Source organism: Bombina bombina, chromosome 1, assembly GCF_027579735.1.
Source record: "Bombina bombina isolate aBomBom1 chromosome 1, aBomBom1.pri, whole genome shotgun sequence".
NCBI classification, from domain to species: domain Eukaryota; kingdom Metazoa; phylum Chordata; class Amphibia; order Anura; family Bombinatoridae; genus Bombina; species Bombina bombina.
In genome coordinates this window covers 59,070,569-59,097,183 of record NC_069499.1, presented here as the reverse complement: position 1 = coordinate 59,097,183, position 26,615 = coordinate 59,070,569, and the positions used below count along the sequence as shown (strand labels likewise).

The window sequence follows — 26,615 nt, the reverse complement described above, 5'->3', positions numbered from 1 at the left end:
AGATAGCCCCTACGAAGACCAGGCTCCGTCACAAGATCATGTCACCAGTCGTCCTCACGAAGACCAGGCTCCGTCACGGATTTTAGGGAGAGAGAGAACCGCAACACTCTGTGCTGTTCCGTCTGCTTCGATCCACGCCGAGACAGTTAGAAACCGGAAGTCTCACTCTCCACCACGTGATCCAGTAGGACGCTGAGAAGAAGGGGGCTCGTCTAGCGGCTAGTCAATCTGGGCCAATGTCAGCGCAGGTACTCGGATTCTCCTTGTTTAGACAGGAAACTTGTAGTAAAAGCCAAAGGTTGTGGCTGCCATAGAGGAAGCGTTGCTGTTTAATGGGCAAAAGACATCCAACCAAATGAAAAGATTTAAACAGCAACGGTGGTGGTAAAATTAAAACTTAGCATTTATTGATGCAAAAAAGTAAAAACAGTCCATGGAGGGACAGAGGGACAGCAAGAAAATACAGTATACGCGTTTCGGCTGTCGCCGTAATCACTACTGCTGAATAAAAGTTACATGCATACTCATTTAAAAAGGGTATGCATAGCCCTGATTGGTTAAGAGCTCAAATAAGGAAACACCTTAAATGAAATTGCAAGTGTACCACTGTTCAATTAACAATATAAGTCTTTAAAGTTAAGTAGAGATATATATATCTTTTAACAGATATTACACACAATATATAATCTATTACACATATATATACCAGCAACATCATAAGAACCTGAAGAATGACAACATTAAATAGATGGAAAAATAATACCTATATAACATATGCAAGTGTTGCTATCATAGCGATAGTGAGCTAATTGTGCATATATCTGTATCTATCTGCACATAAATACATAACCAAATTTGCTACTCAATTAAAAAATTGGAGATGTAATACAAACAAACCTACAAGTTTCTGATGGTTAAGACACATAAATATCAGCAAAACATAGACAACTTCTGGTATAATCAATGCCTTATTTGTAAAGATGTTGTATATATCCAATACATATGGGAAACAGAGGTAACCCAAATATCGATCTGGAAATAAATCTCATGCAAAATTGAACCTGAATTAGTATTTGATTCTGCAGATGTATATAAACGTACACTAGCATGAATAAGTGTGGAATGTAAAAACTCAACTTACTACACACATATGAATTAAATGTCATATATGTGCATATATACAACTCAGCTATTCCCAATAATTAATCAAATCATACTCGGCATTGAGTCCAAAAGGGACTTTAGTGGAAAGTTTAAATATCCACAACATTTCACGCTTCTCAAGAAGTTTTTGTCTATCCCCACCTCTTTTGGGATGCGGTATGAAATCAGTGGCTTGCCATCTAAAAGAGGAAGCCTCCTTATTGTGTTTAATACAAAAATGTTGGACTATAGGTGAAGATGACTTCCCTACTCTAATTGTGGATAAATGTTCCCTTATCCGAGATCTTATATCTCGTGTCGTAAGTCCAACGTATTGGACATTACACAAAATGCAAGTAATGAGATAGATGACATACTGTGAAGTACAATTTAAACAATAGTTAATATCGAATGTACGTTGGGTGACTGTAGATGTAAAAGTGTCTGATATAGTGACATAGTCGCATGGTTTACATCTGCTATTTCCACATCTAAACATGCCTTTAGATGTGAGCCATGAACTCAATGTGGCTCGAGGACTGCTTAGAACCGTGGGTTATAGGTAATTGCCCAATGTTTTGTTGCGGCGGTAGGAACATCTTATGCCTTCGGCCACACAGGTAATGAGTCTGTCATCTGCCACAAGGAGTTTAAAATGTTTCCTCACAATGTCACATATTGCCTCATATTCAGTACTATAATCGGTTACAAAGGTAACCTTGTTGGACATCTGTTTCTTAAAGTGTGTTTTTCTCCCTTTGAGCATAGATTTTCGATCCATACCCTGGACTTCATTTGCAGCCCTATTTATCACTTTTTTGGGGTAACCTCTACTGCCCAAACGGTCAACTAAATCTCCTTTATTTTGTGAGAAACTTTCTTCTGTTGAGCAGTTACGTTTTGCCCTAATTAATTGTCCCTTGGCTATGGAGTACAAGACATTTTTGGAGTGGCAACTCTTTGCGTGTAAAACAGAGTTGCCCGATATGGGCTTCCTATAGATACATGTATCTATCCTGCCTGAGGTGTTACCCTTTAAGGAGATATCTAGAAAGTTAATATTGTCACTATGTGACTCTGACGTGAATTTTAAATTTAGGTTGTTTTGGTTGATGTAATCGAGAAATTTCATTTTGTCTTCAGTGTTACCGCTCCAAATAAGGAGCAGATAATCGATAAAACGACCGTAGTAAATAATATTGAGTCTGAAGGGGTTCCGATCACCATTTTTTGCATCAATAAATGCTAAGTTTTAATTTTACCACCACCGTTGCTGTTTAAATCTTTTCATTTGGTTGGATACACTTTTTAATTAACGTAAATAAAAGCTATATTTCTCTTGCAAGGTGTATCCAGTTCACGGATTCATCCTTACTTGTGGGATATTCTCATTCCCTACAGGAAGTGGCAAAGAGCACACAGCAAAGTTGTCCATATAGCTCCCCCTCTGGCTCCGCCCCCCAGTCATTCTCTTTGCCGCTCTAACAAGTAGCATCTCCACGGGAGGGTAAAGTGAGTGTGGTGTTAGATTTGTAGCTTTTATATCTTCAATCAAAAGTCTTAGCAGGCGTAACTAAGATCCACTGGCTGTTCTCAACATTCTGAGGAGTGGGGTAACTTCAGAACATGGGAATAGCATGCGGGGTCCCCCGCAAATGAGGTATGTGCAGTACAATATTTTCTGGGAATGGAATTGACTAAGAAAATACTGCTGTTACCCGTATGATGTAAGTACAGCCTTAAATGCAGTAGTAGTGACTGGTATCAGGCTGATAAATGTATGCACAGTAGAGTTATTTTCTAGGGACTAGAATACTGAAATAATGCTTAAGCCTTATCTGCAGTGGTAGCGACTGGTTGCAGGCTTAGTGATAACTTTGCATGACATTTAAAGAAGTTTCTTTTCAAAACGTTTACTGGCATGTTATTCGTTTTGTGAGGTACTTTGGTGATAAATCCTTTTGGGCGTGAATTTTTTTCCACATGGCTAACTTATATTTCTGCATAGAAACCGTTATATCAGGTCTCCCACTGTTGTAAATGAGCGGGAGGGGCCTCTTTTTAGCGCCTTGTTGCGCAGTTAAAATTCTAGCACAGTCTTCCTGCTTCTTCCTCCTTGATCCAGGACGTCTCTAGAGAGCTCAGGGGTCTTCAAAATTCGTTTTTGAGGGAGGTAATCAGTCACAGCAGACCTGTGACAGTGTGTTAGACTGTGATAAAAACGTTTAATATTAATTTGATATCCGTTTTTTTGGGTACTGAGGGGTTAATCATCCTGTTGCTAATGGGTGCAATCCTCTGCTAATTAATACATTTAAAGAATTGTTGACTATAACTGAATTAGTTCCAAAAAGCGCTGCAGTGTTTTTTTTTATATTGCTTGCAAACTTATTGAAAGTATTTTCCAAGCTTGCTAGCTTCATTGCTAGTCTGTTTAAACATGTCTGATACAGAGGAATCTGCTTGTTCATTATGTTTAAAAGCCGTTGTGGAGCCCAATAGAAATATGTGTACCAATTGTATTGATGTTACTTTGAAAAATCAATCTGTACCGATTAAAAAAATTACCAGACAGCGAGGGGGCAGTTATGCCGTCTAACTCTCCTCACGTGTCAGTACCTTCGTCTCCCGCTCGGGAGGTGCGTGAGATTGAGGCGCCAAGTACATCAAGGCCCTTACAAATCACTTTACATGATATGGCTAATGTTATGAAAGAAGTATTATACAATATGCCCGAGTTAAGAGGCAAGCGCGACAGTTCTGGGTTAAGGACAGAGCGCGCCGATGACACGAGAGCCATGTCTGATACTGCGTCACAATTTGCAGAACATGAGGACGGAGAGCTTCATTCTGTGGGTGACGGTTCTGATTCGGGGAGACCGGATACAGAAATTTCAAATTTTAAATTTAAGCTTGAGAACCTCCGCGTGTTGCTAGGGGAGGTGTTAGCGGCTCTGAATGATTGTGACACGGTGGCAATCCCAGAGAAATTATGTAAGCTGGATAAATACTACGCGGTGCCGGTGTGTACTGACGTTTTTCCTATACCAAAGAGGTTTACAGAGATTATTAGTAAGGAGTGGGATAGACCCGGTGTGCCTTTTTCCCCTCCTCCGATATTTAGAAAAATGTTCCCTATAGACGCCACCACACGAGATTTATGGCAGACGGTCCCTAAGGTGGAGGGAGCAGTTTCTACTTTAGCCAAGCGTACCACTATCCCGGTGGAGGATAGCTGTGCTTTCTCAGATCCAATGGATAAAAAATTAGAGGGTTATCTTAAGAAAATGTTTGTTCAACAAGGTTTTATATTACAGCCTCTTGCATGCATTGCGCCTGTCACTGCTGCAGCGGCATTCTGGTTTGAGTCTCTGGAAGAGGCGATTCGCACAGCACCATTGGATGAGTCTCTGAGCAAGATTAGAACCCTTAAGCTGGCTAATGCGTTTGTTTCGGATGCCGTAGTGCATTTAACCAAACTTACGGCTAAAAATTCCGGATTCGCCATACAGGCGCGCAGAGCGCTTTGGCTTAAATCCTGGTCAGCAGATGTAACTTCTAAGTCTAAATTACTAAACATTCCTTTCAAAGGGCAGACCTTATTCGGGCCCGGCTTGAAGGAAATTATTGCTGACATTACGGGAGGTAAGGGCCACGCCCTTCCTCAGGACAGGGCCAAACCAAAGGCCAAACAGTCTAATTTTCGTGCCTTTCGTAACTTCAAGGCAGGAGCAGCATCGACTTCCTCCGCTCCAAAACAGGAAGAAACTACTGCTCGTTACAGACAAGGTTGGAAAGGCAACCAGTCATGGAACAAGGGCAAGCAGGCCAGAAAGCCTACTCCCGCCCCTAAGACAGCATGAAGACAGGGCCCCCTATCCAGAGCCGGATTTAGTGGGGGGCAGACTTTCTCTCTTTGCCCAGGCTTGGGCAAGAGATGTGCAGGATCCCTGGACGTTAAAGATTATATCTCAGGGATACCTTCTGGATTTCAAATCCTCTCCTCCACAAGGGAGGTTCCATCTTTCGAGGTTATCTGCAAACCTAGTAAAGAGAGAGGCATTTCTACAATGTGTACAAGACCTCTTAATCATGGGGGTGATGCACTCAGTTCCGCGATCGGAACAGGGACAAGGATTTTACTCAAATCTATTTGTGGTTCCCAAAAAAGAGGGAACCTTCAGACCAATCTTGGACTTAAAGATCTTAAACAAATTCCTAAGGGTACCATCGTTCAAGATGGAAACCATTCGAACCTTCCAACCCATGATCCAAGAGGGTCAATATATGACCACGGTGGACTTAAAGGATGCTTACCTTCATATACCGATTCACAAAGATCATTATCAGTACCTGAGGTTTGCCTTTCTAGACAGGCATTACCAGTTTATGGCTCTTCCCTTCGGGTTAGCCATGGCCCCGAGAATTTTTACGAAGGTTCTGGGCTCACTTCTGGCGGTACTAAGACCACGAGGCATAGCGGTGGCTCCGTACCTAGACGACATTCTGATACAAGCGTCAAGTTTTCAGAATGCAAAGTCTCATACAGAGATAGTTCTAGCATTTCTGAGGTCGCATGGGTGGAAAGTGAACTTGGAAAAGAGTTCTCTGTTACCACTCACAAGGGTTCCCTTTCTAGGGACTCTTATAGATTCTGTAGAGATGAAGATTTACCTGACGGAGTCCAGGTTATCAAAGATTCTCAATGCTTGCCGCGTCCTTCATTCCATTCCAAGCCCATCGGTAGCTCAGTGCATGGAGGTAATCGGCTTAATGGTAGCGGCAATGGACATAGTGCCATTTGCGCGCCTGCATCTCAGACCGCTGCAACTATGCATGCTCAGTCAATGGAACAGGGATTACTCAGATCTGTCCCCTTTCGCTTCTCTGGTGGTTGTCACCGGTTCATCTGTCCAAAGGAATGACCTTTCGCAGGCCAGATTGGACGATTGTAACAACGGATGCCAGCCTTCTAGGCTGGGGAGCAGTCTGGAATTCCCTGAAGGCTCAGGGATCGTGGACTCAAGAGGAGAAACTCCTCCCAATAAACATTCTAGAATTAAGAGCAATATTCAATGCTCTTCTGGCTTGGCCTCAGTTAGCAAAGCTGAGGTTCATCAGATTTCAGTCGGACAATATCACGGCTGTGGCTTACATCAATCATCAAGGGGGAACCAGGAGTTCCCTAGCGATGTTGGAAGTCTCGAAGATAATTCGCTGGGCAGAGTCTCACTCTTGCCACCTGTCAGCGATTCACATCCCAGGCGTAGAGAACTGGGAGGCGGATTTCCTAAGTCGCCAGACTTTTCATCCGGGAGAGTGGGAACTTCCCCCGGAGGTATTTGCTCAACTGATTCGTCGTTGGGGCAAACCGGATCTGGATCTCATGGCATCTCGCCAGAACGCGAAGCTTCCTTGTTACGGATCCAGGTCCAGGGACCCGGGAGCGGTGCTGGTAGATGCATTAGCAGCCCCTTGGGTTTTCAACATAGCTTATGTGTTTCCACCATTTCCGTTGCTACCTCGGCTGATTACCAGGATCAAACAGGAGAGGGCATCGGTAATTCTGATAGCGCCTGCGTGGCCACGCAGGACATGGTATGCAGACCTAGTGGACATGTCGTCCTGTCCACCATGGTCTCTTCCCCTGAGGCAGGACCTTCTAATTCAGGGTCCTTTCAACCATCCAAACCTAATTTCTCTGAGGCTGACTGCCTGGAAATTGAACGCTTGATTCTATCAAAGCGTGGGTTTTCGGATTCGGTTATTGATACATTAATACAGGCTCGGAAACCTGTGACAAGAAAAATTTACCATAAGATATGGCGTAAATATTTATATTGGTGCGAATCCAAGAGTTACTCATGGAGTAAGGTTAGGATTCCTAGGATATTAGCTTTTCTACAAGAGAGTTTAGAAAAGGGTTTATCCGCTAGTTCGCTAAAGGGACAGATTTCAGCTCTGTCTATTCTTTTACACAAACGTCTGGCAGAGCATCCAGACGTCCAGGCCTTTTGTCAGGCTTTGGCTAGAATTAAGCCTGTGTTTAAAGCTGTTGCTCCTCCGTGGAGCTTAAACTTGGTTCTTAAAGTTCTTCAGGGTGTTAGGTTTGAACCCCTTCATTCCATTGATATTAAGCTTTTATCTTGGAAAGTTTTGTTTTTGATGGCTATTTCCTCGGCTCAAAGAGTCTCTGAGTTATCTGCCTTACATTGTGATTCTCCTTATCTGATCTTTCATTCAGACAAGGTAGTTCTGCGTACTAAACCTGGGTTTTTACCTAAGGTTGTTTCTAACAGGAATATCAATCAAGAGATTGTTGTTCCATCATTATGTCCTAATCCTTCTTCAAAGAAGGAACGTCTTTTGCATAATCTAGACGTGGTCCGTGCTCTGAAGTTCTACTTACAAGCAACTAAAGATTTTAGACTAACTTCTTCTGTTTGTCGTTTACTCTGGACAGAGGAGAGGTCAAAAGGCTTCGGCTACCTCTCTCTCTTTTTGGCTTCGTAGCATAATACGTTTAGCCTATGAGACTGCTGGACAGCAGCCTCCTGAAAGAATTACAGCTCATTCCACCAGAGCTGTGGCTTCCACCTGGGCCTTTAAGAATGAGGCCTCTGTTGAACAGATTTGCAAGGCTGCAACTTGGTCTTCACTTCATACTTTTTCCAAATTTTACAAATTTGACACTTTCGCTTCTTCGGAGGCTGGTTTTGGGAGAAAGGTTCTACAGGCAGTGGTTCCTTCTGTTTAATGTTCCTGCCTTGTCCCTCCCATCATCCGTGTACTTAGCTTTGGTATTGGTATCCCATAAGTAATGGTTGACCCGTGGACTGAACACACTTAACAAGAGAAAACATAATTTATGCTTACCTGATAAATTTATTTCTCTTGTAGTGTGTTCAGTCCACGGCCCGTCCTGTCTTTTTCAGGCAGGTTCTAAATTTTAAAATTATAACTCCAGTCACCACTGCACCCTATAGTTTCTCCTTTCTCGTCTTGTTTTGGTCGAATGACTGGATATGACATGTGAGGGGAGGAGCTATATAGCAGCTCTGCTTGGGTGATCCTCTTGCAACTTCCTGTTGGGAAGGAGAATATATCCCATAAGTAATGGATGACCCGTGGACTGAACACACTACAAGAGAAATAAATTTATCAGGTAAGCATAAATTATGTTTTTGGCCTGTTGGGGTGTTTAGTTCTCGGGTAAGGTTTGCCTCAACTATCAGGTGCCCGGACCTGTTTTTCTCCCTGAGACTTCCGGTTGCTTTAGCTTTGCTTGGCCTTTTCTTTTCTTCTATAAGGTACGACGAGTCCACGGATTCATCCTTTACTTGTTGGATATTATCCTCCTGCCAACAGGAAGTGGCAAAGAGCACCACAGCAGAGCTGTCTATATAGCTCCTCCCTTAGCTCCAGCCCCAGTCATTCTCTTTGCCTACTCTAAGTACTAGGAAGGGTAAAGTGAAAGAGGTGATAAAATGTTGGTTTTTATTTTCTTAAAGCAAATGTTTTTTATTTTAAATGGTACTGGTGGACTATTTTCTCTCAGGTAGCAGATGGATGAAGACTTCTGCCTGGAGGCTAATGATCTTAGCATTTGTCACTAAGATCCAGAGCAGTTCCCAGAGAATGGCTGAGGAGTACAAGAAACTTCAGTGTGAGGAACGTTTTTCATGCTATATAGCAGTGAGGTATATTTAGTCATTTTTTTCTGGAGAGACTGTGGTATTTCAGAATTGGCTGACAGTATCCCCATGAGGGTAATGGAAAGCAGTAATCCTAACAGAAGAGGGGTATTACTAAGCTTGCATATAGGGGCTGAGAAAAAATGGTTGACACTGAGTTTGAATGTTTGTGGGCAAACGTTTATTGACCTGGGAGTACTGATAACGTTTTTGGCAGTGAAGTTTTTTTATACTTTATTAGAGGGTACACTTGGCTTCTGTTTCTGGGTTTGAGAACCCACATGGCTAGTTTGAGACTGCTCTGGTGCGGTTCATGAGAGACATTGAGTGAGATGGGCGGGGCCTATTTTCACGCCTCAGTTAAGCAGTTGTATTTGCAAGTCTAGCTGCAAGCTCCAACTCCGGTGGGCCCCTGTGGAAGTTTTGGGCCAAATTGAAGCTTTAACCCTGTTGTTCCAGTTCCCTGAGGGCAGGTAGGAGTTTTTTCAGGATTTCAACCGTTATTAATGATCCGGTTTTTTACATAAGGGTTAAGTGTTCCTTTCCTTGTGGGGCAAACTTAGCTACTTAAGTTGAATACTTATACAAAAAATTGGAAAGATTGGATTAATTTAAAGCAGTTTTGCAGAACGTGTATGCTTTTTTTCTCTTAAAGGAACAGTACAGTTTTTTAAGATTGTTATTTTTTTTTCAATAAATAGTCTTTTCAAGCCTGTTTGTGGTCATTACTAGCCTGTTTAACATGTCTGACATTGAAGAAAGCCAATGTTCAATGTGTTTAGAAGCCATTGTGGAACCCCCACTTAAAATGTGTCCCTCATGCACTGAAAGGGCAATAAATTGCAAAGAACATATTTTAGCTGATAAAAGTATGTTGCAGGATTATTCTCAGTCAGAAGGGAATCCGGTTATGCCATCTAATTCTCCCCAAGTGTCACAACCATTAACGCCCGCACAAGCGACGTCAAGTACTTCTAGTGCGTCTAATTCTTTCACCCTGCAAGATATGGCCGCAGTTATGAATACTAACCTCAGAGGTTTTATCTAAGCTGTCTGGGTTGCAGGGGAAGCGCAGTAGGTCTGGTGTGAGAGTAAATGCTGAGCCCTCTGATGCTTTATTAGCCATATCCGATATACCCTAACAATGTTCTGAGTTGGGGGTGAGGGATTTGCTGTCTGAGGGAGAGATTTCTGATTCAGGAAAGATGTTCCCTCAGACACACTCAGATATGACGGCTTTTAAATTTATACTAGAACACCTCCCCTTGTTGCTCAGGGAGGTTTTAGCGACCCTATTGTAATTACAGAGAAATTGTGTAAAATGGACAGATATCTAGAGATTCCTGCTTACACTAATGTTTTTCCAGTCCCTAAGAGGATTTCAGACATTGTTACTAAGGAGTGGGATAGACCAGGTATTCCGTTTTCTCCCCATCCTACTTTTAAGAAAATGTTTACCATATCAGACACCATGCGGGATTCGTGGCAGACGGTCCCTAAGGTGGAGGGAGCTATTTCTACCCTGGCTAAGCGTACAAGTATACCTATTGAGGACAATTGTGCTTTCAAAGATCCTATGGATAAAAAAATTAGAGGGTCTTCTAAAGAAAATATTTATTCATCAGGGTTTTCTTCTGCAACCTATAGCCTGCATTGTTCCTGTAACTACTGCAGCTAGTTTTTGGTTTGAGGCTCTAGAAGAGGCTCTTCAGGTTGAGACCCCATTAGATGATATTGTGGATAGAATTAGGGCTCTCAAGCTAGCTAATTCTTTCATTACAGATGCCGCTTTTCAACTGTCTAAATTAGCGGCAAAGAATTCCGGTTTTGCCATTTTAGCACGTAGAGCGTTATGGCTTAAGTCCTGGTCTGCTGTCGTGTCATCAAAATCCAAGCTTTTATCCATCCCTTTCAAGGGTAAGACCCTATTTGGGCCTGAGCTGAAGGATCATTTCAGACATCACTGGAGGAAAAGGCCATGCCCTTCCTCATAAAACAAATAAGATGAGGACCATACAAAATAATTTTCGTTCCTTTCGAATCTTCAAAGGTGGTCCCTCTTCCTCCTCCCCTGCTACAAAGCAGGAGGGGAATTTTGCTCAATCCAAGTCAGACTGGAGACCTTACAAGACTTGGAACAAAGGTAAACAGCCCAAGAAGCCCGCTGCTGCCACCAAGACAGCATGAGGGGGCAGCCCCCGATCCGGGACCGGATCTAGTAGGGGGCAGACATTCTCTCTTTGCTTGGGCAAGAGACGTTCAGGACTCCTGGGCTTTAGAAATTGTGACCCAGGGGGGTATCTTCTAGACTTCAAAGATTCTCCTCCAAGGGGGAGATTTCATCTTTCTCGATTGTCTGTAAACCAGACAAAAAGAGAGGCGTTCTTACGCTGTGTAGAAGACCTATATACCATGGGAGTAATCTGCCCAGTTCCAAGAACAGAACAGGGCCAGGGGTTTTACTCCAATCTGTTTGTGGTTCCCAAAAAAGAGGGAACCTTCAGACCAATTTTAGATCTCAAGATCCTAAACAAATTCCTCAGAGTCCCATCCTTCAAGATGGAGACCATTCAGACTATTTTACCAATGATCCGGGAGGGTCAATATATGACTACCGTGGATTTAAAGAATGTGTATCTGCACATCCCAATCCACAAAGATCATCACCAGTTTCTTAAGTTCGCCTTTCTGTACAAGCATTACCAGTTTGTGGCTCTTCCCTTTCGGGTTGGCCACAGCTCCCAGAATTTTCACAAAGGTGCAAGGGTCCCTTCTGGCGGTTCTAAGGCCGCGGGGCATAGCAGTGGCGCCTTATCTGGATGATATCTTAATTCAGGTGTCAACTTACCAAATAGCCAAATCTCACACGGATATCGTGTTGGCTTTTCTCAGATCTCACGGGTGGAAGGTGAACGTAAAAAAGAGTTCACTTACCCCTCTCACAAGAGTTCCATTCCTGGGAACTCTGATAGATTCGGTAGACATGAAAATTTTCTAACGGAGGTCAGGAAATCAAAGATTTTAACCACCTGCCGAACTCTTCATTCGATTCCTCGGCCGTCAGTGGCTCAGTGTATGGAAGTAATCGGACTAATGGTAGCGGCAATGGACATAGTTCCGTTTGCTCACTTGCATCTCAGACCACTGCAACTATTCATGCTCAAAAAGTGGAATGGGGATTATGCAAATTTATCTCCTCGGATAAACCTGGATCAAGAGACTAGAGATTCTCTTCTTTGGTGGTTGTCACAAGATCATCTATCCCAGGGAATGTGTTTCCGTAGGCCAGCATGGGTCATAGTGATGACAGACGCCAGCCTATTGGGCTGGAGTACAGTCTGGAATTCCCTGAAAGCACAGGGAGTGTGGACTCAGGAGGAGGCTCTCCTCCCGATAAATATTCTAGAACTGAGAGCGATATTCAACGCGCTTCAGGCGTGGCCTCAGCTGGCTTCGGCCAGATTCATAAGATTCCAGTCGGACAATATCACGACTGTAGCGTATACCAATCATCAGGGGGGAACAAAGAGTTCTCTAGTGATGATAGAGGTTACCAAAATAATTCGATGGGCAGAGACTCACTCTTGCCATTTATCAGCAATCTATATCCCAGGAGTGGAGATTTGGGAAGCAGATTTTCTAAGTCGTCAGACTTTTCATCCGGGGGAGTGGGAACTCCATCCGGAGGTGTTTGCACAATTGATTCATCAATGGGGCACACCAGAATTGGATCTGATGGCGTCTCGTCAGAACGCCAAACTTCCTTGGTACGGGTCCAGATCAAGGGATCCTTAAGCAGTACTGATAGATGCTCTAGCAGTACCTTGGTCTTTCAACCTGGCTTATGTGTTAACACCATTTCCTCTCCTCCCTCGTCTGATTGCCAGAATCAAACATGAGAGAGCTTTGTTGATTTTGATAGCACCTGCATGGCCACGCAGGACTTGGTATGCAGACCTGATGGACATGTCATCTCTACCACCATGGACACTACCACTGAGACTGGACCTTCTCATTCAAGGTCCGTTCCAGTATCCAAATCTAGTTTCTCTGCGGCTGACTGCCTGGAGATTGAACGCTTGATTTTATCCAAGTGGGGATTCTCTGAGTCGGTCATAGATACCTTGATTCAGGCTCAAAAGCCTGTCACTAGGAAGATTTATCATAAGATGTGGCGTAAATATCTTTATTTGTGTGAATCCAAAGGCTACTCATGGAGTAAGATCAGGATTCCTATGATTTGTCCTTTCTCCAAGAAGGATTGGAGAAGGGGTTATCAGCTAGTTCCCTAATGGGACAGATATCTGCTTTGTCAATTTTACTGCACAAGCGTCTGGCAGATGTTCCAGACGTTCAGTCATTTTGTTAGGCTTTAATTAGAATCAAGCCTGTGTTTAAACCTGTTGCTCCTCCATGGAGTTTGAATTTAGTTCTTAAAGTTCTTCAAGTGGTTCCATTTGAACCTATGCATTCCATAGATATTAAGCTTCTATCTTGGAAAGTTCTGTTTTTATTTGCTATCTCTTCGACTCGAAGAGTTTCTGAACTATCTGCATTGCAATGTGACTCGCTTTATCTTGTTTTTCATTCTGATAAGGTGGTTTTGCGTACCAAACCTGGTTTCCTTCCTAAGGTTGTTACTAATAGCATTATTAATCATGAAATTGTTGTTCCTTCCCTGTGTCCTAATCCTTCTTCTTAGAAGGAGCGTTTGTTGCACAACTTGGACGTGGTTCGTGCTTTAAAGTTTTACTTGCAAGCGACCAAAGATTTCCGTCAAACATCTTCTCTGTTGTCTATTCTGGAAAGCGTAGAGGTCAAAAAGCTACGGCTACCTCTCTTTCTTTTTGGCTGAAAAGCATCATCCGTTTGGCATACGAGACTGCTGGACAGCAGCCTCCTGAAAGAATTACAGCTCACTCTACTAGAGCGGTGGCTTTTACATGGGCTTTTAGAAATGATGCTTCTGTTGAACAGATTTGTAAGGCCGGCGACTTGGTCTTCACTTCATACCTTTTTACAAATTTTACAAATTTGATACATTTGCTTCTTCGGAGGCTATTTTTGGGAGAAAAGTTCTTCAAGCAGTGGTGTCTTCTGTTTAGGCATCTGTCTTGTCCCTCCCGTTCATCCGTGTCCTATGGCTTTGGTATTGTATCCCACAAGTAAAGGATGAATCCGTGGACTCGTCATACCTTATAGAAGAAAAGTAAATTTATGCTTACTTTATAAATTAATTTCTTCTATGGTACGACGAGTCCACGTCCCGTCCTGTAATTTTAAGACAGATTATATTTTTTTGATTTAAACTTCAGTCAACTCTGCACCTTTTAGTTTCTCCTTTTTCTTCCTGTACCTTCGGTCGAATGACTGGGGGGTGGAGCTAAGGGAGGAGCTATATAGACAGCTCTGCTGTGGTGCTCTTTGCCACTTCCTCTTAGCAGGAGGATAATATCCCACAAGTAAAGGATGAAACCGTGGACTCGTCGTACCATAGAAATTAATTTATCAGTTAAGCATAAATTTACTTTTTATGTTCTTGTTTGTTGGGGGTGTATATCTCCTCCAAGTGGTCAGGAGAAGAATAGCCTCACGTGATAGCTCGTAGACTCATTATTCAGGTAAGCTTCTTATTCTAGTTTTATATACCTTCTTCCCCTTAATTTTTGATGGATGGGTTAAGACTGGTCACTCTTTTTGTTTCTATTTGCATAGCTTCGCATGAGGCTGTTAAAATTGAGTTGTTGGTCCCTTTTGGAACTATTTCGCTATACGATCACATTAAATTCTAGCTTTGTTAGTGTGGGCAAGGTGCATGTACCCAACATTCTGGGAGGCAGTTCTTCCTATTCCAGTAGGCAGAGACCTTATTTACTTTCAATATTGCTCTTTATAATGTATGATAAAATGTATTTCTTTAAGTTTAAAGCTGTTATTGTTAAAACTACACATTCTAATTTAATTTTCTTTTCTTGTTCTTCAGTTAATTTCCCTGATTGAGAATAATTCTGTTGTAATCATACATGGTGCGACTGGAAGTGGTAAAAGCACTCAGCTGCCACAGTTCATCTTAGATTACCATAGTCAGAAATCTGCATATAGTAATATCATTGTTACACAACCACGTAAAATTGCTGCACGCAGTATTGCTACTTGGATAAGCAATGAACGCAACTGGACACTTGGAGGCATAGTTGGATATCAGGTTTGAAATATATTTTCAATATTTTTTTTTTTTTCATTATGAATTTCAGATTTCTTTATGTATATAAAATGGAAATGAAAACCAAAATGTTTCTTTTATTATTCAAACAGAACATTTGATTTATTTCATGTAATTGGCAAGAGTCCATGAGCTAGTGACGTATGGGATATACAATCCTACCAGGAGGGGCAAAGTTTCCAAAACCTTAAAAAGGCCTAAAAATACACCCCTCACCACACCCACAATTCAGTTTTACAAACTTTGCCTCCTATGGAGGTGGTGAAGTAAGTTTGTGCTTAAGATTTCTTTGTTGATATGTGCTTCTCAGCATTTTGAAGCCCGGTTCCTCTCAGAGTACAGTGAATGTCAGAGGGATGTGAAGGGAGTATCACCTATTGAATGCAATGGTTTTCCTCATGGGAGATCTATTTCATAGGTTCTCTGTTATCGTTCGTAGAGATTCATTTCCTACCTCCCTTCTCAGATCAACGATATACTCATATTCCATTACCTCTACTGATAACCGTTTCAGTACTGGTTTGGCTATCTGCTATATGTGGATGGGTGTCTTTTGGTAAGTATGTTTTTATTACTTAAGACACCTCAGCTATGGCTTGGCACTTTATGTATTAATATAAAGTTCTAAATATATGTATTGTACTTATATTTGCCATGATTCAGGTTTCAGTATATTTCCTTTTGCAGACTGTCAGTTTCATATTTGGGAATTGCATTTTTTTAGGAAAACTTATTTCTTTCCTGGGGTATAGTCTTTTTTCAAATGGACTGTCATTTTAAATTTGAGGGCAGAATTTGGCTCGCGAGGGTGTAAAATGCCAAACTATATTGCGCCATTTGTGGCGTGAGATTTTTTTGGTGCAAAGTTACGTTCGATGACGCAAAATAGTAATTTCTCCAACATAGGTGTGTCCGGTCCACGGCGTCATCCTTACTTGTGGGATATTCTCTTCCCCAACAGGAAATGGCAAAGAGCCCAGCAAAGCTGGTCACATGATCCCTCCTAGGCTCCGCCTACCCCAGTCATTCTCTTTGCCGTTGTACAGGCAACATCTCCACGGAGATGGCTTAGAGTTTTTTAGTGTTTAACTGTAGTTTTTATTATTCAATCAAGAGTTTGTTATTTTAAAATAGTGCTGGTATGTACTATTTACTCTGAAACAGAAAAGAGATGAAGATTTCTGTTTGTATGAGGAAAATGATTTTAGCAACCGTTACTAAAATCCATGGCTGTTCCACACAGGACTGTTGAGAGGAATTAACTTCAGTTGGGGGAACAGTGAGCAGTCTTTTGCTGCTTGAGGTATGACACATTCTAACAAGACGATGTAATGCTGGAAGCTGTCATTTTCCCTATGGGATCCGGTAAGCCATTTTTATTCAGACAGTAAATAAGGGCTTCACAAGGGCTTATTAAGACTGTAGACATTTTCTGGGCTAAATCGATTCATATATTACACATATTTAGCCTTGAGGAATCATTTAATCTGGGTATTTTTGTTAAATAATATCGGCAGGCACTGTTTTAGACACCTTATTCTCTAGGGGCTTTCCCTAATCATAGGCAGAGCCTCATTTTCGCGCCGGTATTGCGCACTTGTTTTTGAGAAGCATGACATGCAGTCGCATGTGTGAGGAGCTCTGATACATAGAAAAGACTTTCTGAAGGCTTCATTTGGTATCGTATTCCCCTTTGGGCTTGGTTGGGTCTCAGCAAAGCAGATACCAGGGACTGTAAAGGGGTTAAAAACGGCTCCGGTTCCGTTATTTTAAGGGTTAAAGCTTCCAAATTTGGTGTGCAATACTTTTAAGGCTTTAAGACACTGTGGTGAAATTTTGGTGAATTTTGAACAATTCCTTCATACTTTTTCGCAATTGCAGTAATAAAGTGTGTTCAGTTTAAAATTTAAAGTGACAGTAACGGTTTTATTTTAAAACGTTTTTTGTACTTTGTTATCAAGTTTATGCCTGTTTAACATGTCTGAACTACCAGATAGACTGTGTTCTGAATGTGGGGAAGCCAAGGTTCCTTTTCATTTAAATAAATGTGATTTATGTGACACTGAAAATGATGCCCAAGATGATTCCTCAAGTGAGGGGAGTAAGCATGGTACTGCATCATTCCCTCCTTCGTCTACACGAGTCTTGCCCACTCAGGAGGCCCCTAGTACATCTAGCGCGCCAATACTCCTTACTATGCAACAATTAACGGCTGTAATGGATAATTCTATCAAAAACATTTTAGCCAAAATGCCCACTTATCAGCGTAAGCGCGACTGCTCTGTTTTAGATACTGAAGAGCATGAGGACGCTGATGATAATGGTTCTGAAATGCCCCTACACCAGTCTGAGGGGGCCAGGGAGGTTTTGTCTGAGGGAGAAATTTCAGATTCAGGGAAAATTTCTCAACAAGCTGAACCCGATGTGATTACATTTAAATTTAAGTTGGAACATCTCCGCGCTCTGCTTAAGGAGGTGTTATCCACTCTGGATGATTGTGAGAATTTGATCATCCCAGAGAAACTATGTAAAATGGACAAGTTCCTAGAGGTCCCGGGGCTCCCAGAAGCTTTTCCTATACCCAAGCGGGTGGCGGACATTGTAAATAAAGAATGGGAAAGGCCCGGTATACCTTTCGTCCCTCCCCCCATATTTAAAAAATTGTTTCCTATGGTCGACCCTAGAAAGGACTTATGGCAGACTGTCCCCAAGGTCGAGGGAGCGGTTTCTACTTTAAACAAACGCACCACTATACCCATAGAAGATAGTTGTGCTTTCAAAGATCCTATGGATAAAAAATTAGAAGGTTTGCTTAAAAAGATGTTTGTTCAGCAAGGTTACCTTCTACAACCAATTTCATGCATTGTCCCTGTCACTACAGCCGCGTGTTTCTGGTTCGATGAGCTAGTAAAGGCGATAGATAGTGATTCTCCTCCTTATGAGGAGATTATGGACAGAATCCGTGCTCTCAAATTGGCTAATTCTTTCACCCTAGACGCCACTTTGCAATTGGCTAGGTTAGCGGCGAAGAATTCTGGGTTTGCTATTGTGGCGCGTAGAGCGCTTTGGTTGAAATCTTGGTCAGCGGATGCGTCTTCCAAGAACAAACTCCTTAACATTCCTTTCAAGGGGAAAACGCTGTTTGGCCCTGACTTGAAAGAGATTATCTCTGATATCACTGGGGGTAAGGGCCACGCCCTTCCTCAGGATAGGTCTTTCAAGGCCAAAAATAAACCTAATTTTCGTCCCTTTCGTAGAAACGGACCAGCCCCAAGTGCTACGTCCTCTAAGCAAGAAGGTAATACTTCTCAAGCCAAGCCAGCCTGGAGACCAATGCAAGGCTGGAACAAGGGAAAGCAGGCCAAGAAACCTGCCACTGCTACCAAGACAGCATGAAATGTTGGCCCCCGATCCGAGACCGGATCTGGTGGGGGGCAGACTCTCTCTCTTCGCTCAGGCTTGGGCAAGAGATGTTCTGGATCCTTGGGCACTAGAAATAGTCTCCCAAGGTTATCTTCTGGAATTCAAGGGGCTTCCCCCAAGGGGGAGGTTCCACAGGTCTCAATTGTCTTCAGACCACATAAAGAGACAGGCATTCTTACATTGTGTAGAAGACCTGTTAAAAATGGGAGTGATTCATCCTGTTCCATTAGGAGAACAAGGGATGGGGTTCTACTCCAATCTGTTCATAGTTCCCAAAAAAGAGGGAACGTTCAGACCAATCTTAGATCTCAAGATCTTAAACAAGTTTCTCAAGGTTCCATCGTTCAAAATGGAAACCATTCGAACAATTCTTCCTTCCATCCAGGAAGGTCAATTCATGACCACGGTGGATTTAAAGGATGCGTATCTACATATTCCTATCCACAAGGAACATCATCGGTTCCTAAGGTTCGCATTCCTGGACGAGCATTACCAGTTCGTGGCGCTTCCTTTCGGATTAGCCACTGCTCCAAGGATTTTCACAAAGGTACTAGGGTCCCTTCTAGCGGTGCTAAGACCAAGGGGCATTGCAGTAGTACCTTACTTGGACGACATTCTGATTCAAGCGTCGTCCCTTCCTCAAGCAAAGGCTCACACGGACATAGTCCTGGCCTTTCTCAGATCTCACGGATGGAAAGTGAACGTGGAAAAGAGTTCTCTATCTCCGTCGACAAGGGTTCCCTTCTTGGGAACAATAATAGACTCCTTAGAAATGAGGATTTTTCTGACAGAGGCCAGAAAAACAAAACTTCTAAACTCTTGTCAAACACTTCATTCCGTTCCTCTTCCTTCCATAGCGCAGTGCATGGAAGTAATAGGTTTGATGGTAGCGGCAATGGACATAGTTCCTTTTGCGCGCATTCATCTAAGACCATTACAACTGTGCATGCTCGCTCAGTGGAATGGGGACTATACAGACTTGTCTCCGAAGATACAAGTAAATCAGAGGACCAGAGACTCACTCCGTTGGTGGCTGTCCCTGGACAACCTGTCACAAGGGATGACCTTCCGCAGACCAGAGTGGGTCATTGTCACGACCGACGCCAGTCTGATGGGCTGGGGCGCGGTCTGGGGATCCCTGAAAGCTCAGGGTCTTTGGTCTCGGGAAGAATCTCTTCTACCGATAAATATTCTGGAACTGAGAGCGATATTCAATGCTCTCAAGGCTTGGCCTCAGCTAGCAAAGGCCAAGTTCATACGGTTTCAATCAGACAACATGACGACTGTTGCGTACATCAACCATCAGGGGGGAACAAGGAGTTCCCTGGCGATGGAAGAAGTGACCAAAATCATTCAATGGGCGGAGACTCACTCCTGCCACCTGTCCGCAATCCACATCCCAGGAGTGGAAAATTGGGAAGCGGATTTTCTGAGTCGTCAGACATTACATCCGGGGGAGTGGGAACTCCATCCGGAAATCTTTGCCCAAATTACTCATCTGTGGGGCATTCCAGACATGGATCTGATGGCCTCTCGTCAGAACTTCAAGGTTCCTTGCTACGGGTCCAGATCCAGGGATCCCAAGGCGACTCTAGTAGATGCACTAGTAGCACCTTGGACCTTCAAACTAGCTTATGTATTCCCGCCGTTTCCTCTCATCCCCAGGCTGATAGCCAGGATCAATCAGGAGAGGGCGTCGGTGATCTTGATAGCTCCTGCGTGGCCACGCAGGACTTGGTATGCAGATCTGGTGAATATGTCATCGGCTCCACCATGGAAGCTACCTTTGAGACGAGACCTTCTTGTTCAAGGTCCGTTCGAACATCCGAATCTGGTCTCACTCCAGCTGACTGCTTGGAGATTGAACGCTTGATCTTATCTAAACGAGGGTTCTCAGATTCTGTTATTGATACTCTTGTTCAGGCCAGAAAGCCTGTAACTAGAAAAATTTACCACAAAATATGGAAAAAATATATCTGTTGGTGTGAATCTAAAGGATTCCCTTGGGACAAGGTAAAGATTCCTAGGATTCTATCCTTTCTTCAAGAAGGATTGGAGAAAGGATTATCTGCAAGTTCCTTGAAGGGACAGATTTCTGCCTTGTCTGTGTTACTTCACAAAAAGCTGGCAGCTGTGCCAGATGTTCAAGCCTTTGTTCAGGCTCTGGTTAGAATCAAGCCTGTTTACAAACCTTTGACTCCTCCTTGGAGTCTCAACTTAGTTCTTTCAGTTCTTCAGGGGGTTCCGTTTGAACCCTTACATTCCGTTGATATTAAGTTATTATCTTGGAAAGTTTTGTTTTTGGTTGCAATTTCTTCTGCTAGAAGAGTTTCAGAATTATCTGCTCTGCAGTGTTCTCCTCCTTATCTGGTGTTCCATGCAGATAAGGTGGTTTTACGTACTAAACCTGGTTTTCTTCCAAAAGTTGTTTCTAACAAAAACATTAACCAGGAGATAGTCGTGCCTTCTTTGTGTCCGAAACCAGTTTCGAAGAAGGAACGTTTGTTGCACAATTTGGATGTTGTTCGCGCTCTAAAATTCTATTTAGATGCTACAAAGGATTTTAGACAAACATCTTCCTTGTTTGTTGTTTATTCTGGTAAAAGGAGAGGTCAAAAAGCAGCTTCTACCTCTCTCTCTTTTTGGATTAAAAGCATCATCAGATTGGCTTACGAGACTGCCGGACGGCAGCCTCCTGAAAGAATCACAGCTCATTCCACTAGGGCTGTGGCTTCCACATGGGCCTTCAAGAACGAGGCTTCTGTTGATCAGATATGTAGGGCAGCGACTTGGTCTTCACTGCACACTTTTACCAAATTTTACAAGTTTGATACTTTTGCTTCTTCTGCGGCTATTTTTGGGAGAAAGGTTTTGCAAGCCGTGGTGCCTTCCATTTAGGTGACCTGATTTGCTCCCTCCCTTCATCCGTGTCCTAAAGCTTTGGTATTGGTTCCCACAAGTAAGGATGACGCCGTGGACCGGACACACCTATGTTGGAGAAAACAGAATTTATGTTTACCTGATAAATTACTTTCTCCAACGGTGTGTCCGGTCCACGGCCCGCGCTGGTTTTTTAATCAGGTCTGATAATTTATTTTCTTTAACTACAGTCACCACGGTATCATATGGTTTCTCCTATGCAAATATTCCTCCTTAACGTCGGTCGAATGACTAGGGTAGGCGGAGCCTAGGAGGGATCATGTGACCAGCTTTGCTGGGCTCTTTGCCATTTCCTGTTGGGGAAGAGAATATCCCACAAGTAAGGATGACGCCGTGGACCGGACACACCGTTGGAGAAAGTAATTTATCAGGTAAACATAAATTCTGTTTTCCGGCGTCTTTGACGCTGAGTCCTTTCACAAGGTTGCGTCGTTAGTGACGCGAGTGTTTCATTTCCGGATGTTAGCGCCAAAAAATGTTCTCTGTTTGTGCGTCATACTTGGCGCCAAATATTTTAATTATTTAAACCCCATTTCTCCTACATTGGTGTGTCCGGTCCACGGCTTCATCCTTGTGGGATATTCTCAATCCCTACAGGAAGTGGCAAAGAGAGCACACAGCAGAGCTGTCCATATAGCTCCCCTCAGGCTCCGCCCCCCCAGTCATTCTCTTTGCCGCGCTAACTAGTAGCATCTCCACGGGGGTGGTAAAGAGTATGTGGTGTTTAGTTGTAGTTTTTTATTCTTCTATCAAGAGTTTGTTATTTTAAAATAGTGCCGGCTTGTACTATTTACTCTGCAGCAGAAAGTGATGAAGATTTCTGCCGAGAGGAATATGATTTTAGCACCAGTAACTAAAATCCATTGCTGTTCCCACGCAGGACTGTTGAAACCAGAGAACTTCAGTTGGGGGGAACAGTTTGCAGGCTTTACTGCTTCAGGTATGATCAGTCATTTTTCTAACAAGACCTAGTAATGCTAGAAGACTGTCAGCAATCCCCTCTGGGATAGGTAAGCCATTTTTCTTAGACTCTGTATAAAATGATGGCTTATATTAAGGGCTCTATGCTGGTTGACACTATTGTGGGCTAAATCAATTGCTTTTTCTCCAACATAGGTGTGTCCGGTCCACGGCGTCATCCTTACTTGTGGGATATTCTCTTCCCCAACAGGAAATGGCAAAGAGCCCAGCAAAGCTGGTCACATGATCCCTCCTAGGCTCTGCCTACCCCAGTTATTCTCTTTGCCGTTGCACCGGCAACATCTCCACGGAGATGGTTAAGAGTTTCAAAGAAGGAACGTTTGTTACACAATTTGGACGTAGTCCGTGCTCTAAAATTCTATTTAGAGGCTACTAAAGATTTCAGACAAACATCTTCTTTGTTTGTTGTTTATTCTGGTAAAAGGAGAGGTCAAAAAGCAACTTCTACCTCTCTTTCTTTTTGACTTAAAAGCATTATCCGATTGGCTTATGAGACTGCCGGACGGCAGCCTCCTGAAAGAATCACAGCTCACTCCACTAGGGCTGTGGCTTCCACATGGGCCTTCAAGAACGAGGCTTCTGTTGACCAGATATGTAAGGCAGCGACTTGGTCTTCACTGCACACTTTTGCCAAATTTTACAAATTTGATACTTTTGCTTCTTCGGAGGCTATTTTTGGGAGAAAGGTTTTGCAAGCCGTGGTGCCTTCCATTTAGGTGACCTGATTTGCTCCCTCCCTTCATCCGTGTCCTAAAGCTTTGGTATTGGTTCCCACAAGTAAGGATGACGCCGTGGACCGGACACACCTATGTTGGAGAAAACAGAATTTATGCTTACCTGATAAATTACTTTCTCCAACGGTGTGTCCGGTCCACGGCCCGCCCTGGTTTTTTTAATCGGGTCTGATGAATTATTTTCTCTAACTACAGTCACCACGGTATCATATGGTTTCTCCTATGCATATTTCCTCCTGTACGTCGGTCGAATGACTGGGGTAGGCAGAGCCTAGGAGGGATCATGTGACCAGCTTTGCTGGGCTCTTTGCCATTTCCTGTTGGGGAAGAGAATATCCCACAAGTAAGGATGACGCCGTGGACCGGACACACCGTTGGAGAAAGTAATTTATCAGGTAAGCATAAATTCTGTTTTAGCATGTTTTCACTATAAATAAGGTGTTTTTCAGACTTTAAAACACTTTTGGGGTTTTATTTTGCGCCTGGCACTTATTTGGACACCTATTCTAGTCAGAAAGGCCCCTCCACTCTGGAATGAAGAGGGAGGAGGCCTCATTTTCAGGCCTCAATTGCACAGTTGTTTTGCTTAGGCAGTTAATGCAGCTTCACGTGGGGAGTCCAGAGGCATCAGAAAAGACTCCAGAGAGGCTTATTTCCTACTAAAATAATCCCTAAGGAAGGTAAAGGCCACAGTGGAAGCTGTGGCATAGTACTGTAGTGTTTTTAACAGGTTAATTGATGTTATTAGCTCCGGTTTTTGCATTAAGGGGTTAATTGGTCTGAAAATTTGTGTGCAATCATTTCAAAGCATTAAGACACTGGTGAAAATTTCATCAAAATCGGATGTTTATTTGATGGTTTTTTGATGTTTTAGTAATAAAGTGTGCACTTTTATTATTTAAAGACACAGTAACGTTTTTGTCAAAAATAATTTTTGTTGCATTGAAGATCTGTTTAAGTCTGTCAAACATGTCTGACCCTTCAGATAACCTATGTTCTGTATGTTCAAAGGCCAAGGTGGTTCCCCCATTAAATTTATGTGTGAAGTGTGCCATAGCGTCCAAGCAGCTTAAGGACCATACAATCACACTTAAAAATATAGCCCAAGATGATTCTTTAGCTGAAGGTAGTGAGGATAGCTCACTATCCTCTCCTTCTGTGTCAACACCAGCTATGCCCGCGCAAGCGATGCCCAGTACATCTAGCGCGCCAATTGCTATTACTATGCAACAGTTAGCAGCAGTAATGGATAATTCTCTCGCAGCATTTTTATCCAAACTGCCAGCTTTTCCTAGGAAGCGTGATTGCTCAGTTTTAAATACAGAAAATGAGCAAGCAGACGCAGAGGATAATTTATCTCTTAGTACCCTTACAACAATCTGACTTGGCGGTGAGGGAGGGCCTGTCTGAGGGAGAAATTTCTGACACAGGAAAAGTTTCTCAGCAGGCAGAGCCCGATACCATAGCATTTAAATTTAAGCTTGAACACCTCCGCGCTCTACTTAAGGAGGTCCTAGCTACTCTTGATGATTGTGACCCTTTGGTGGTCCCAGAAAAATTGTGTAAAATGGATAAATTCTTAGAGGTCCCAGTACACACTGATGCGTTTCCGATACCTAAGAGGGTGGCGGATATAGTGAATAAGGAGTGGGAGAAGCCAGGTGTACCTTTTGTTCCCCCTCCTATATTTAAGAAAATGTTCCCCATTGTTGACCCCAGAAGGGACGCGTGGCAGACGGTCCCTAAGGTAGAGGGGCAGTTTCAACGCTAGCTAAGCGCACAACTATACCAATAGAAGACAGTTGCGCTTTCAAAGATCCTATGGATAAAAAATTAGAAGGTTTACTTAAGAAAATTTTTGTTCAACAAGGTTTTCTTCTTCAACCAATTTCTTGCATTATTCCTGTAACCACTGCAGCTGCTTTTTGGTTTGAGGAATTAGAAAACTCGCTCCAGAAGGAGACTTCTTATGATGAAGTCATGGATAGATTTCACGCCCTGAAGTTGGCTAATTTTCATTACAGATGCCGCTTTTCAGTTAGCTAAATTAGCGGCGAAAAATTCTGGTTTCGCAATAGTGGCGCGTAGGGCGCTTTGGCTAAAATCGTGGTCGGCGGATGTGTCGTCCAAAACAAAATTGCTTAATATTCCTTTCAAGGGTAAGACCCTATTCGGGCCAGAGTTGAAAGAAATTATTTCAGATATCACTGGGGGAAAGGGCCATGCCCTTCCACAGGATAGACCTTTCAAGGCTAAAAATAAGTCTAATTTCTCCAACATAGGTGTGTCCGGTCCACGGCGTCATCCTTACTTGTGGGATATTCTCTTCCCCAACAGGAAATGGCAAAGAGCCCAGCAAAGCTGGTCACATGATCCCTCCTAGGCTCCGCCTACCCCAGTCATTCTCTTTGCCGTTGTACAGGCAACATCTCCACGGAGATGGCTTAGAGTTTTTTAGTGTTTAACTGTAGTTTTTATTATTCAATCAAGAGTTTGTTATTTTAAAATAGTGCTGGTATGTACTATTTACTCTGAAACAGAAAAGAGATGAAGATTTCTGTTTGTATGAGGAAAATGATTTTAGCAACCGTTACTAAAATCCATGGCTGTTCCACACAGGACTGTTGAGAGGAATTAACTTCAGTTGGGGGAACAGTGAGCAGTCTTTTGCTGCTTGAGGTATGACACATTCTAACAAGACGATGTAATGCTGGAAGCTGTCATTTTCCCTATGGGATCCGGTAAGCCATTTTTATTCAGACAGTAAATAAGGGCTTCACAAGGGTTTATTAAGACTGTAGACATTTTCTGGGCTAAATCGATCATATTTACACATATTTAGCCTTGAGGAATCATTTAATCTGGGTATTTTTTGTAAAATAATATCGGCAGGCACTGTTTTAGACACTTTATTCTATAGGGGCTTTCCCTAATCATAGTCAGAGCCTCATTTTCGCGCCGGTATGGCGCACTTGTTTTTGAGAACAGCATGGCATGCAGCTGCATGTGTGTGGAGCTCTGATACATAGAAAAGTCTTTCTGAAGGCATCATTTGGTATCGTATTCCCCTTTGGGCTTGGTTGGGTCTCAGCAAAGCAGATTCCAGGGACTGTAAAGGGGTTAAATATAAAAACGGCTCCGGTTCCGTTATTTTAAGGGTTAAAGCTTCCAAATTTGGTGTGCAATACTTTTAAGGCTTTAAGACACTGTGGTGAAATTTTGGTGAATTTTGAACAATTCCTTCATACTTTTTCGCAATTGCAGTAATAAAGTGTGTTCAGTTTAAAATTTAAAGTGACAGTAACGGTTTTATTTTAAAACGTTTTTTGTGCTTTGTTATCAAGTTTATGCCTGTTTAACATGTCTGAACTACCAGATAGATTGTGTTCTGACTGTGGGGAAGCCAAGGTTCCTTCTCATTTAAATAGATGTGATTTATGTTATAAAAAATTTAGTAAAAATGATGCCCAAGATGAT

At 42.8% G+C, this 26,615-nt stretch overlaps 1 protein-coding gene across 1 annotated transcript in view; it reads left to right on the top strand.

Annotated features, from left to right (window-relative positions):
• Nucleotides 1-26,615, top strand: part of LOC128653128 (ATP-dependent RNA helicase TDRD9-like) — a 91,254-nt gene that overhangs the window by 14,472 nt on the left and 50,167 nt on the right. Inside the window, exon 3 of the mRNA XM_053706237.1 lies at nt 14,821-15,042. Within this exon, the coding sequence (XP_053562212.1) occupies nt 14,821-15,042 (222 nt within the window). The remainder of the gene's footprint in view (nt 1-14,820; nt 15,043-26,615) is intronic.